Below are 14641 nucleotides of genomic sequence, written 5' to 3' on the forward strand. Positions count from 1 at the left end.
GTTCCTAGTTCAAGTGGTGAATCTACTGTCCTTTCATAGAACCCGAGCTCCACCAGGAGAACAGAAAAGGTATAACACACGAGCGTTTACAACTCTGCTTACACCGAGAATGAGTGTCAAATATCTATCACATTGTCATTGTATAACAGATTCTTTGCTGCAGTGCTTACATCTATTTTATCTCTTGAGTTAAAACATGTAACCATCAAGTTTACACTGGAAACATGTAGTTAAGCTTTGTTACACCTTTTATTAAGTTTATAACAATTAAGAAACCCTTAACCCTCTAGTGCTTAATCTTTTTGCTTGTCTTTATCTAAATGTTTAGAACTAAGTATTTTTCAAATGTTGATATTGTGGAGAGAGAGATTAAATGGAAAATACGCGCAACATAATATATATTTTCTTTATCCCACTAAAAGTTAACACTGTAGAGGCCGAAGGGTAACTCCACACTGTTGTTTTAACGTTATCCGATCGTTCTAAGCAACTCTTGACCCAGAAACCCAGAAGCCCGTTCAATTCTCACCTCGAGTTGAACAACGTCACGGCTCCAACGACTGGAGTGTGTTCCGCCGAGCTATAGCGACACCAAACAAACTCAGAGTGCAAAGCCAGGGCTGGCCACCTGTTGCTGCAAGTGTTTTCCCGCAAAGGACTCTGGAGCAATTCCACCGGTTTGAACCCAACTCGAGATGCCACTGGGGTGCCTGGCCAGGACAACATCCACGAGCCCAACCGGCAGTGAGCCTTTGCTACGGGGAATTATGACAAAAGTAAGGCAAAACAAACCACACTCTGTGACTCGTTGGTATCCTCTAGTTGGCCATCATCTATAGTTAAGAAACCCCTAGGGTATTCAAACTAAATTTGCAACATAATTTCCGACCATTTGTTCCCTCATTCTCGTAGAATCCTCTCCCTCTACAATATAAAACTGAAATCCCATCTGGTTTGTTTCATGTTGACTGTTATTCCTGTAATATTCCCACATTTACTCCCACCGTTGTACTCCCTTTAGTTAGTCAATAAATTTCACCTTGATCATAGTGATTTGTGTCTGTGTGTTGTTTAAGCGTCTAGAGTCCCTGTACAGAGGAATTGCCCTCAGATTTGAGACTGACTGATTGATTGATTAAAATTAATGATTTTAGAATAACTGAACCATTAACAACTATTGAATTACCAAAAATTTGTTTAATTATCAAGTTATACTCAAGGACCTAAAGCCTCGAGTGCACAGCAAATCTTTAGGTGGTGCCTGCGATTGAGGAATTATGAGTTAATATTTCTAAATATTAATTTCATAAGTTTATTAAAAATCATACGTAGATCTGCCATATGGCCACCAAGCAAAAGGCATACATCAACAGTAAAGGTATGAATGAGTATGTATTCTGCATTAAAACAGGGATAAACCACTTGAAAAATGAGTCATGTAGACTGTATTCAGTCTTCCTGGACTTTAGAGATGCATTTGGAACACTATTTCAGAGTGTCATGATCAAATCACTGGAGGAAATACAGCAATACCTCAACTGTTCATTGACATTGTGAAAGACAAGGGTATACAAGGGTTCCTTTATTGAAGGAATCTGTGGACAACAGCTCACTCACCCAACACCACTTAAGATAGGCATTAAAACTGTCTGTCCTTGGAGTGCAATTAATTTTGTAATTGCCATCAACCAGTGGTTAAAGTGGATGTGCCCCCCTGGCGTGATATCCCCCATTCCAGAACAAGGCTATGCAGATGATGTCCATATAGCTGCCAAAGAAGAGAGTGTAATTAAAAATGAAAAACATGCTCATAAGACAGATTCCTTCCTGGAATGGTCAGGCTTGGAGATTAAGGAAAATGTGATGTTCTTTACGAGAGGAGGAAGGGAGGGAACTGGCAGTATCGTTCAAAATCCAATAAATGTCCAGTGTTCACAATAGAAAAAAAACTATCTGTATGTTCTCTTAATGAGATTTTTGCGTCAGTAGAGACTAAATTTGAATAATTTAGAACTGAATTTGAATTGCTCAACTTGAATAATTGCACTAAAAAACTGAATTTGAATTGCATAATTTGAATTTGCATTGTTTAACTTGAATAATTGTATTGACAAAATGAAGGTGAATAGCATAATATGAAACTGAAATAATTAGTTTGAAACTGTATTCCAATAAACTTTAAACTGAATATAATATTATGAAACTGAATTCTTTTGCAACTGCAACTGTATTCAAGCTTCACTAAAAATTCTTTATACTTTCACTTTCAGTTCTCTCAGTTCAAATTCAGTTCTCTAAATTCAATTTCAATCCACAGGATTCACTTTTAAGGTCACAGACAGGTCAAGGTCCTTGAGGAAGAGCAATCCAGTGCAGATGCTCAGAGTGCCTTTTCGGCCAATCAGCAAGTTTGTTTTTCACGATTTCCTGTATTCCACATCGGCAGCCCATAGCTCCAGCTGTGTGTAAGTTATCTCCTAAAGCCCACACTAGAGGTTAAGTAACTACTAGTTTGTTTGTAACTAAATCAGCTACTAATATGGGTTGCGCTACAATTACTTTGGCACTTCACAAGTTTAACTTAGGCTTAAAGTTGTAACTATGACAAGTAGCCATGTGCATTAGCTTTCTGGCTAGGTAGCCACTAGGCATCTTAGCACATCCAGAAAGTTGTGACGAAAGCTAGATCGATATTAAAATATCATATCAATAAATTAGGTCTCTACTGGATTACCGTGTAGCTAAATGACATGCAGTTAATGAAATGTTATGCTGAGGGGTAGAAAAACGACAGCGTGTGTGTGTGTGGTGGCGGAAGAGGAACACTTGCTGAAGAGACTGAGCCCTGGCTTCACTGGAGTTGTGCTGAGTTGTCCGCACTTAGCGGGACTTTCGGATAATTTATCACTGTTGATGAACCACACAAAGAATATTATATCGTTTTTAAATAGCCGGCTACTTGAAATAGACCCGTGCATGTAGTTGTCAGCAGCACAGCATGCACGCAAAACTCACACAAGACCGGTGAATGACAGGCGAGAGAGAAAAGGATCTTCAAAAAGCCTCAGTTTAGCTGGAAATTTACAGTGTAAGTTGAATGAATAGAGACTGAAGCAGCTTCTCAAGATTAAAGCGGAGCTACTGTGTGTAACACCCCCTCCCCCTCGCAATTGCCGTGCACAAAAGCACACATGATTCGACTATCAGTCGACTACAGGAAGGACTTGACGATTCTGATTCGACCATGTAAATCCTTAGTCGGGGACAGCCCTAAATCACATTAGTAATAATTTACACTAGGCTAATAACTAGGCTAAGTTTGAACACACAGCTGGTTTAACAGGTTGCTTAGCAAGGTGTCTGTAAGTTACTGAAGTTACTAACCATTTCTCAAAGAGGACTAGTAACGTAACAAACAACGTTTCATTTCAGCACTGAAGCACAGGGGTGGGTTGAAGCCGACTTCAAAATTTTGACATGTAAGTTGTGGAATTTATATGGAGTTTTACAGTTATACAGTGTGGTAGCCGGGTGAACTTGGCGCTAGCATGCTGCGTGCCTAATGTGGCTAGCATCTGTTCCACACACTGAGCAGTGTTGGAGTAACGTTATTTCATACTGAGAGACAGTCAAGAGAAATTGTCTGAACGTTAAGCCATGTATGAAGTACATTAAATAAACACAGTAGTAGATGTGGTTAGTTGCTTTAGTGGGACTCTACTGCACAGCTAATATTAACTCCGTGGCTCCGTTAGCTTTGCAGTAGAGTCCCACTAAAGCAACTTACCATACCTACTACTGCGTTCATCTTATGAACATGCTGAATAATGATGACAAAGATGTGAGGGAGCTGGCTCGATCTTCCCTTTTCCTGGATTTTAGGAGACGCAAGGTCCCACTAGCCAGGGAGTCCCACTTCCTTGGATCAAAAGAAAACCCAGTGGGAAACTTGACACCCAATCTACTGGTTTTGGTGTCTGGTCAGACTGGCCAGATTTGAATGACATTTGTGTTCGAACCGTACTGTCATCACAGTGGGTGTGGACTGACTCTGGGACTGTGAGGATCTCAGAGAATATCATTACTTACATCAGGGCAATGGCCACATACGGAGGTCATAGCCACCCCCTAACATGAACAGGTGCCCGGCGAACTCTTATGGACTTACACCAACATCAATAACACTGGATTGGACTGAAACTTCATGGAAAACTTGCATGTCTTCCCTCTGCTACTCATTTCTTAAAAACACTGTACTCAGTGAAGACACTGACATATTCAAAGTAAAAGCCAGATTACACTTACTTCTAGACTCAACCTCTCTATCTGGTTCCCGACAACTCAGGTCCCTCATTTTCTGCATCACACTAAAGAACACATAACTGTAACATCATTATTGTCAGCCGCTATATATGGCAAAGATGCTTAATATTGTGAAGCTCTGCTGTATGCCTATAATATATAATACAACAGTCACAATAACAGTTATCTCAGAGATGAAGAGAGTAGAGAAAATATGGGGAAAGGCGGAGAGAGACAAAGAGAGACAGCCCATGGAGAGCTGAGGAGAAGAGGACCAAAAAACATCCGGAGACAGGAGAGGAGGGGAGAGAGAGACAGAGCCCCTGAAAAGGAGAGGAGGAGAAAGACATACAGAGAGACAGCCCCTGTGAATCTCATTCACAGAGCTGGACTGGTAGAGGTGAGGCAGTATGTGCTTGCATATGCATTGTCGCAATCATGTGGTGTAAATCCTGCGTGATGGATGATGTGTACAGGTGTTGATCTGAGTAAATCCTTTATGTGGAGAATATCTACAGGTGTTGATACTGTCCTTCAGGTTGTGATCCTAGCCTGTAAATCTTGTATAAGCTAAAGGTGTTTCCAACAATATAATATAATTCAAAACCTTAGTTTATAACTGAATTTAATTAAATAATTTATCATTGAGGTGAAAAGGTGCCACAGTCACATTTAAAGAGGTTACTTACACGAACAAGACTAAATCATGTCAGCATGTTTAGTCAAGTTTTAACTCAAAAGGGATAATATTACATGAGAAAAGTTGATCTACAGGAGAAACATATCTGAAAGCAACATAGAATGTCTGAGAGCTGCACTGCATAATATTCTATTATGGTTTAGATTACGAATTGTCATATGCCTGAAGGTGAGCAAAACTATTGGAACAAATAATCTTAAAGTAAATAACATTTAATATTTGGTGCCATAACCCTTGCTTGCAATAAGTGCCTCAAGCCTGCAACCCATTGACATCACCAAACTGTTGCATTCTTCATTTGTGATGTTATTCCAGGCTTTTACCGCAGCTTCTTTCAGTTCTTCTTTGTTTCGGGGTGTTTCTTCCTTCAGTTTAAGGAGGTGAAATGCATGCTCTATTGGGTTAAGGTCAGGTGATTGACTTGGCCAGCCTAAAACCTTCCACTTTTTCCCCTGATGAAGTCCTTTGTTTTGTTGGCAGTGTGCTTTGGCGCATTGTCCTGCTGCATGATTAACTTCCTACCGATTAGTTTCAATGCATTGGCAGACAAAATATTTCTGTACAATTCTGAATTCATTCTGCTGCTACCATCATCAGTTACATCATCAATAAATATTAATGAGCCTGTTCCAGAAGCAGCCATGTACTCCCAAGCCATGACATTACCTCCACCATGCTTCACAGATGAGCTTGGATGCTTCGGATCACAAGCAGTTCCTTTCTTTCTCCACACTTTGGCCTTTCCATCACTTTGCTAGAGATTAATTTTGGTCTCATCAGTCCATAGGATTGTGTTCCAGAACTTTTGCGGCTCATCTCTGTACGTCTTTGCAAATTTCAATCTGGCCTTCTGATTCTTCCTGCTGATGAGTGGTTTGCATCTTGGTATGCCTCTATATTTCTGCTCTCTGAGTCTTCTTCCAACAGTGGATTGTGATACCTTCACCCTGCACTGTGGAGGTCGTTGGTGGTGTCACTTACTGATGTTTTGGGGGTTTTCTTCACAGCTCTCATGATATTTCTGTCATCAACTACTGTTGTTTTCCTTGGCCGACCTGTTGGACGTCTGTTGCTCAGTACACCAGTAGTTTCTTTCTTTTTCAGGACATTCCAAATTGTTGTGCTTGCTATGCCCAATTTTTGTCCAATGGCTCTGGTCGATTTTCTTTCTTTTCTCAGCTTGACAATGGCTTGCTTTTCTCCCATAGACAGCTTTCTGTTCTTCATGTTGGTTTATCCTCTTTAACAGGAAATGCAGTCTTTATAGGTTTGAACCAAGCATGAAAACTTAAGACTAGTCATGCAGAGCTATTTAATGTTTGGACAATCAACCTAAAAGGCAACACCTGGGCAACAAGAAACATCTGTCAGACACATGTTCCAATAGTTTTGCTCACTTGAAAAATGGGTGGGTTCAAACAAAGGGTGGTATGTCGTGATTTGTTTAACACATCTAGATGTAAATCCCAGGAAATGAGAACTGGAATTCTGAACTCTTGTCTCATACTCATCTTTTGATCTTAAACCCAAATGTGTTCAGTGAACAACAAAAACAAAGGAATTGGCCATACCGTTCCAATACTTTTGGAGGGGACCGCCACAGTTTAACTGTCTTAATAAAAGTTCAACAGTCCAGGGAGCGGGTGTGTCGCGGTTCTGTCCATCGGAACAAGACCATGGACATTTCTGTTGCGATTTCGGTCTTGCTTCAGAACCATTACAGCTCTAAGCTAGTTTCAACTAGCTTTACCAACTCAAATCTATCCAATCAATCAAGTTCAAATTCAGTTTTTGATGCTTTCAATACATTCTTAAAAATGTCTTTCTGAAGACAGATTTAAATCTATTTAGAGAGACAAATACAATCACTGTTTTATATGCATGTTCTGTTCACAAATTGGTCAAGCAAAAATAAAGACAGCAAATATCTAATGACATGAATTCATAGATGCAAGGTAGAGTACAGAGGACATCATTTTTTACAACAAGCCCACAATGTAACAGTGTAGTGCATTCCCTTGGATGTAATTACATTAACATGTTCAGCATGAGCCATTGAGTCATGTCATTATCACAGTACCTATGGTTGTGATGACAGTTCCAGCAAAGAAGAAAGCACTACCCAGATCCCAGTGGCTGGAGTTGTAGGAGGTATCACCGATAGGATTCACTCCGGCATTCACAGCCTCCACAGAGTGCTGGGAAGAGAAATAGACACAGAGGCACATAAGAAAAATTTGGCTTCACTCTAGTTGAGAATTACCAACTTTCACTCTTTAGCAGCATCGAGTGGTATTATTACTACTGTCAATATGTATTGTTTTGTTTTTTTACATCTCTGTGGAACTTGCACTATGCTACAGTGTGTTCACATTATTTCTGCCCCCCACCCAACTCTCTCCTTTGCCCTCTCTCTCAGCCAAACTGGATGAGGCAGATGGTCACCCACTCTGAATCTAGAATTTGCTTCCAAGTTTCAACTTGCTAAAAGGAAGTTTTTCTTTGCCACTGTGGCTAAGTGCTTGTTTATGTGTGTGTGGCTCTGAGGAGGAACATCAAATGCTCTGTTTGCTGCTGATGTTGCTGTTGGCATTGATACTGCTGCAGTTAATGCTGCTGCAGTTAATGCTGCTAGTGTTGTGCAGTCAAAAATCAAGTTTATTGCCAAGTAGGTTTTCACATACAAGGAATTTGCCTTGGTATATTGGTGCAAGAAAATAAACATAGTAAATAAAACATTAAAAAGAAAGACAAAGCAAGTACTGCTTTGTCTTTCCAAAATGACAGAGCTGTACAGTTTGGTGCAAGGTTATGCAAAATCTGACAAAGGAATGTGCAAAAGTTCACAGCACAAAGTATACAGAACATTTGCAATGTGCAAGATAAAGATAAATAAACCAAAAAGATATGCATTAATATAACACATTGAGACAGGTGTGTAGACTGTAACAGGCCAATGTAACATATGATATCTATGGTGGGGTTACGCAGTATTGAGTGGTTTTATAATTGGGTGTGAATGCTGCAGGCACCCATCCTATGTTATTGCTAACCTTTATTATTATTATTCATCCATCACGTTTTTCTGTCCGCTAAGTAGTCCCACAGCTTTTGACGTAGAAACTCTGTTCAAACTCCAAGTTGTCTGGCTCAATGAGGAATGGGGTGCTATTACTTTTGTCATTGATACCATGAATACCTTTCAAAATATTCAAGGTTTTCCAGAAAAATTCTCCCATTGTAAGTGAAGGGAGAGACTGTCAAAATCCTCCTCATACCTACTCCACTTTGAAAACTCACCAGTTCAGCATACTTTCAGCTACAGACTTGATTTAAACTGTAAATTGGTCACAAGAAGTTAATCTATTAATGATGTATTCAGCTTTTTGATATGTTTTATGGTTTGTTCACGGTGTAGCTGTCGAAGTTTTATGCTTTTTTGAGCTCTTTCCTGAGTTTATAATGGGTGTATATTGCGTGAGTTAAAGTGGGTGACTACACTGTAGCAGGCTTGTGAAATCATCTTCAACTTTTAACTCTTCATGCATAATTTTACACCAGAAACGTAGTAAATTTTGTTGCGGTTCCTCACGTGGGCTTTTTAAATCCCTCAGACTTATAGATTTGGCTCAGCGCCTTTCCAAAGGACAAGAGTGATAGCCAAGTCCTCCATTGGAAGCCATTATAAATTTGCGTCAAAATGTCTGGACCAGAGCAGAACGTACCAGTTTTTTAACTCGCTGAAGAGCTCAATTCTTTTTACTTTATCCACACAAAAAAATATATCACATCGTTCACGAATGCCTTCTGCTGCTGCTGGTCAGGTAATTTTGCCAATACAACCTATAGTTTTGTCTCAGTGGATTTTCCTATCTGTCTCTATTGTAGAGCTGGTTACCTTGGTGACGTAAGTTAGCTGATTAAAGATCAAAGGACTGGGTCCTCTGTTCTGATTGGTGGACAGAAGTTAAGCTATTTTTCCGAACACCTCTTTGTGTCCTTTTCACTGAACACATACACACACACATTAATACACTGACACAATGCACAAGCGCACGCACGCACACTCATAATAATAATAATAATGCATTTTATTTAATGGCGCCTTTCATAACACCCAAGGTCACCTCACAAACAATATACAGATCACTACATAAAACAATACACACAAAAACAAGCCGCATACAGATAAAATGCATTAAAAACTCAGCACAAAATGTTGTAAAAAAGCTTGTATAAAAAGATGTGTCTTTCAATTCAACTCTATACTTTACTGGAAGCCAGTGCAATCGCTGAAGAACTGGAGAAATGTGCTCAGTATAAGGAGTTCTAGAAAGAACACGAGCTGCAGAATTCTGAACTAACTGAAGCTTATGTAGCAATTTGGAGGGAACACCTGTGAAAAGAGCATTACAGTATACAATACATGAAGTGACCAGTGCATGAATAAGAACTGCAGTATTATTATTTGAAAGAAAGGGGCGGAGATGGTTAATATTACGCAAGAGGAAGTATGCGATCCGCGTGATATTATTAATTTGAGCTTCAAAGGATAGTGTGCTATCCATGATGACACCCAAACTTTTAACCTGTGAAGAAGGATAGATTACAGTATTGTCAATGTACAAGGAAAGACAATTAGATCTAGACAAAACAGATCAAGTGCCAATAAGCAAAGCCTCAGTTTTGTTGCCATTTACCTTCAAGAAGTTAGCAGAAAGCCAATCTTTAATTTCAGCTAAACAGCTGGACAAAGATGGTGGTGGGAAAGAACCAGTGGGTTTGGCAGACAAGTAGAGTTGGGTGTCATCCGCATAACAGTGGAAATGAATCCCATATTTCCTCAAAATATAACCAAGAGGGAGCATGTAAATAATGAAAAGAAGCGGGCCCAAGACAGAACCCTGGGGAACACCAGTAGTGACTATGGATGTTCTTGATCGAAAACCTTTTAATTGGATACGCTGACTGCGTCCAGATAGATATGACCTAAACCAAGACAGAGCAGTGCCAGTAATACCAATAGAAGCTAATCTGTCAAGAAGTATCTTATGTGAGACAGTATCAAAAGTAGCGCTCAAGTCTAGAAGGAAAAGTATGGATAAAAGCCCAGAGTCAGCTGCCAACAGTAGATCATTTGTTATACTGACAAGAGCAGTCTCAGAGCTATGGTGGGGACGAAAGCCAGATTGAAATTGTTCATACAAATTATTATTAGAAAGATGTTCATGAATTTGAACTGCAATAGACTTTTCCACTACCTTAGAGATAAATGGTAAATTTGAAATTGGACGAAAATTATCAAAATTAAATGGACTACCCCCTGGTTTCTTAAGAATGGGAGTAATAATAACAGATTTAAGATTAAGATTAAGTACCAGTAAGTAGGCCTAATTGCTGATGTACCTTTTCAACCTTAGATGCAAGAAAAGTCAAAAAACGATCACATAAGTCAGTGGAATACATATGAGATGGCAGAGAATCAGGTGGTTGCAGAATATTGTTACATTAATACACTGACAGACACAATGCACACGCACACACATTAATACACTGACACACACAATGCACACACACATACACACACACACATTAATACACTGACAGACACAATGCACACGCACACACACACACATATTAATACACCGACAGACACAATGCACATGTGCACACACACACACACACACACACACATATTAATACACTGACAGACACAATACACACGTAACCACACATTAATACACTGACAGACACAGCACACACACGCATCCAGAGAGCCCAAAACATGGAGCTTTAAACTTTACTGAATGGGAGAACACATGTAAGCATAACTGTCCCAGCAGGCGCGCACACACACACACACACACGCACACACACACATTAAAGGAGACTTATGAGGCTTCTTATATTTTCTGTCTTATCCATGATGTTAACAATGACAGATGTTCATGTTAAACATGGCCAAAGCTCTACTCTTGGCTCTTAATGATGTCATACAGAGCCGTTTTCCATATATGGTAATTTGCCTACAACCTCAATATTGTCCAGCTGTGAACTGTAGCACCTCTCAAACCACGCCCCTCGCTCACGCCACGCCCCCTGAGCTACTGTCCACAGCCGAACCTTTCTCAGCCTGGCAACTCCTACGCTCAGTCTCTCTGTACCACTCGGCAGCATAATCATCCTGCTTCAGGATCTTGGCCAATCAGAACACAGTGGGCTTTTGGAGGGGTGGGGGGTCTTAAAGAGACAGGAGCATCTACAGCTAGTTTCAGACAGAGGCTGAAATGAGAGCTTGCATTCTGGGGCTGTAACCCAGAAATTTGTTTTTGAAAACCTTTGAATCATTCAAAATGATACAAAGTTTAAGGTTAGCAATCCAGTTGAGCGTCAGCCATAAAACAGCCAGCCTTCAACAGCCAGCATTCACACCGCAATTTCTCCAGAAATTGCACTGTCTAGTTATTATTTGTCTGCCGTGCCGGCTCAAATTCCCGTGAGCTGGAATGAACTAGAAACATGAAACTTGGGGGAATGTAAATAAGGCTTAAAAAGGCCACGCCCCTTACACCGTAAGTACAATTGACTTAAAATTTCTCACACAGGTGCAGCTTAATGTGCTCTACAAAAAAGCCTCTGGGACCATTAAGGTCCGCCTATAAAATCTTTCCGCCATTTTGAATTTTTTGAAAATCACATTTTTGACATCTCCTCCTAGACCGTAGCTCCGATTGCCACCAAATTTTCAGTGAATTATCATTGGATCAAGCCTATTAAAAGTTGTATAAAGCACATCAATATCTCAATTACTTTTCATGATATGGACCAATGAACTTTGAAAGGGGCGTGGCTCTATACATAAATGACCACAAATCAGCAACAGTAGGGCCAATCATCACAAAACTCACAGGATATGTTGAGATAAGTGCCTCGTATATACCTGGACAGTTTGATGTACATATGTCACTAGGGGGCACTACAAGCGCAAGACAGGTGCTTAGCATTACACAAATTACACTATAAATCCCATATTCATTCTCCAATCATCACAAATCTCTCCGGATATGTACTCATAAGTAACTGAAACATGCCCTGAAAGTTTCATTCAAATCGAACACGCGGGGGCGCTATGAATGCAAACAAACTGCAGGGGATAAAACGCAAAACAGGCTACAAAATGCATATTGTTTGTCCAATCAACACAGAACTTCCAGGATATGTCTACATAAGCACCTCACACATACCCTGAAAGTCTCGTTACAAAACTTCCAGAACAAAAAAGTGTTTCGTAACAATATTGAACCATATGTGTGAAATATTTTTGATGGCGATATTGCAAAAAAAGGTATGAACCCGCTAATCGCCGCTTGCGGCTATATTAGCGATTGTTTTTTTGTTGGCAATCTGCTTTTCTCCATTTACTGTGAGCTGGAATGAGCGAGAAACATGAAACTTGGCACAGTAACTCACACTGATGTGCTCGTGCTTCCAGAGAAATATTACACTAATCGGCCACATGGTGGCGCTGTAATTGAGGCACAAAAACTACAAGTTTTGAAAGGCCACCTACTTCACACTATAAGTCCAATTGACTTGAAATTTCTCACACAAGTCCAGCTCAATGTGCTCTACAAAATACCCCGAGGGTTCATTAAGCTCCGCCTACAAAAAACCTCAGTCATTTTGGATTTTTTGAAAAACACATTTTACATCTCCTCCTACAGCGTAGCTCCGATTGCCACCAAATTTCCTCTGGATCATCACAGGACGTAACATATATAAAGTTCTTAAAACATGTCGATATCTCAATTACTTTTCAAGATATGGACCAATGAACTTCGAAAGGGGCGTGGCTCTGTACATAAATGACTACAAATCAGCAACCATAGGGCCAATCATTACAAAACTCACAGGATATGTTCAGATAGGTGCCCCAGATATACCTGGACAGTCTGATGTACACACGTCCCTAGGGGGCGCTACAAGCGCAAGAAAGGTGCTTAACATTACACAAATACTATACACTATAAATCACATATTCATTCAATCACAAAATCTCTCAGGATATGCCCCCAGCCCTGCTGGTGGCATAGTCACTGGTTGGTTCAGAACATAAAATTAAAATTTTACTGTTTATGTTTAAGTGTAATGTTTATGTCCACAACAACTTTTAGTATTTAAGCCTGTGCAGCACTGGCGGCCTGCACCCAGATCAAAGTTAGATGATCTGGACTGTTTTAGTGTAAAAGGGACTGTGCTCCGGGTGTTTGAGACTTTGACTCACAGAAAACTCAAGCTTTGCTCTGAATGCCAGTTTTCCTTTTCCATGATAAAAATCCTGGATAAGAAGACAGGCCCTGAGGTGAAGTTTTAATTCAACACACGTTTATACTGTTAGTGAGCAATATTGTCTGTCATCATCTAACATCACCACAGTGGGCTCCTGGTGAACACAGCTGGAACTTGAAGAATGTCACATGGTAACAACAAGGCCACAAACAACCGCCAGCTTACACTCGAGGTAAGTTACCTGAAACTATACAGCAACACTTTAAGTAACTATTTATCTGTTACTGACATTATAGTACACAAGGTTTAAAATGCTTCAACACTTTTTATATATAAATGTGGTAATGTTAATTTGCAACGTTAATTTTACATTTTGCTGAGAATAACTTAACAATATTACTTCATACATTATTACTTAATTGTTCTCAAACGAACAATTTGAAGCAAATCAATTAATCCCTTTACATAACTGTGACATCAGTTACTAGTAGTTTATATAACCTCAATTGATTAAATGTTACTTGTCATAAAATTAATAAGCTAGCAGTAGATTACTTAGTTTCATATAATGGAAGTTTTTTAGCTTATAAAATGTCAGCCATACATTTATTCATTTAGCTGACGCTTTTATCCAAAGTGACTTACAATTCCTATATATGTCAGAGGTCGCACGCCTCTGGAGCAACTAGGGGTTAAGTGTCTTGCTCAGGGACATTGGTGGATGTGTCACAGTGGGGAATTGAAAAGGCACGCATCTCATCCACTACGCCATCACCACCCCCGGTTGATGCTTTAGTTTAAAGGGGCTATATGTTGTTTTTTCTACTAAAATGAATCCTTTTTTATTGCCTGTGTTTGAAGGAGTTGTAATCTGACATTAAAATGATCCACTTGCCGGGTTTGGCTATTAACTCTGAAGACAAGTATTCCTATTCCTATTTGAAGGCTCTGGGTCGGATTTTCCGCGAAATCCAGTGACTGACACCTGCATGTGCGCTCCCGAGCCGCTCACTTTGTCTACTGACTTTGCACTCAGCAGCGACGACACTGCAACTTACGACATGGAGTCTGCTAACACTAAGACACGACCTGCTCCCAGCACAACACAGACTCCAACACAAACTCCACATAAGGATAAAAAACAAAAAAAAAGTTTTATCTGCTGAAGCTCGTCAGGCCAAATGTGAATCGGACCGACTTCGAACTCCAAAACACGGATCAACATCAGCAGAGCTTTTGAATCATGGAGAAACCTCCGCTTTGTTTTGGGTATAAAAACAGACCCAGAGTTGGCTTTAATCCTATTGGATAGGTAAGCTAATATTACTACAAAGCATGTAAAATATATTT

At 39.9% G+C, this 14641-nt stretch overlaps 1 protein-coding gene across 1 annotated transcript in view; it reads right to left on the minus strand.

The window, feature by feature from the left end:
- Nucleotides 1-1646: 1646 nt before the first annotated feature.
- Nucleotides 1647-14641, minus strand: part of LOC123977288 (potassium channel subfamily K member 10-like) — a 30394-nt gene continuing 17399 nt past the window's right edge. Inside the window, exons 3-4 of the mRNA XM_046059862.1 lie at nucleotides 7083-7200; nucleotides 1647-1768 (exon numbers count right to left, since the gene is read on the minus strand). Coding sequence (XP_045915818.1) covers nucleotides 1746-1768; nucleotides 7083-7200 — 141 coding nt within the window. The 3' untranslated portion in view covers nucleotides 1647-1745. The remainder of the gene's footprint in view (nucleotides 1769-7082; nucleotides 7201-14641) is intronic.

Source organism: Micropterus dolomieu, linkage group LG10 (assembly GCF_021292245.1).
Source record: "Micropterus dolomieu isolate WLL.071019.BEF.003 ecotype Adirondacks linkage group LG10, ASM2129224v1, whole genome shotgun sequence".
Lineage (NCBI taxonomy): Eukaryota > Metazoa > Chordata > Actinopteri > Centrarchiformes > Centrarchidae > Micropterus > Micropterus dolomieu.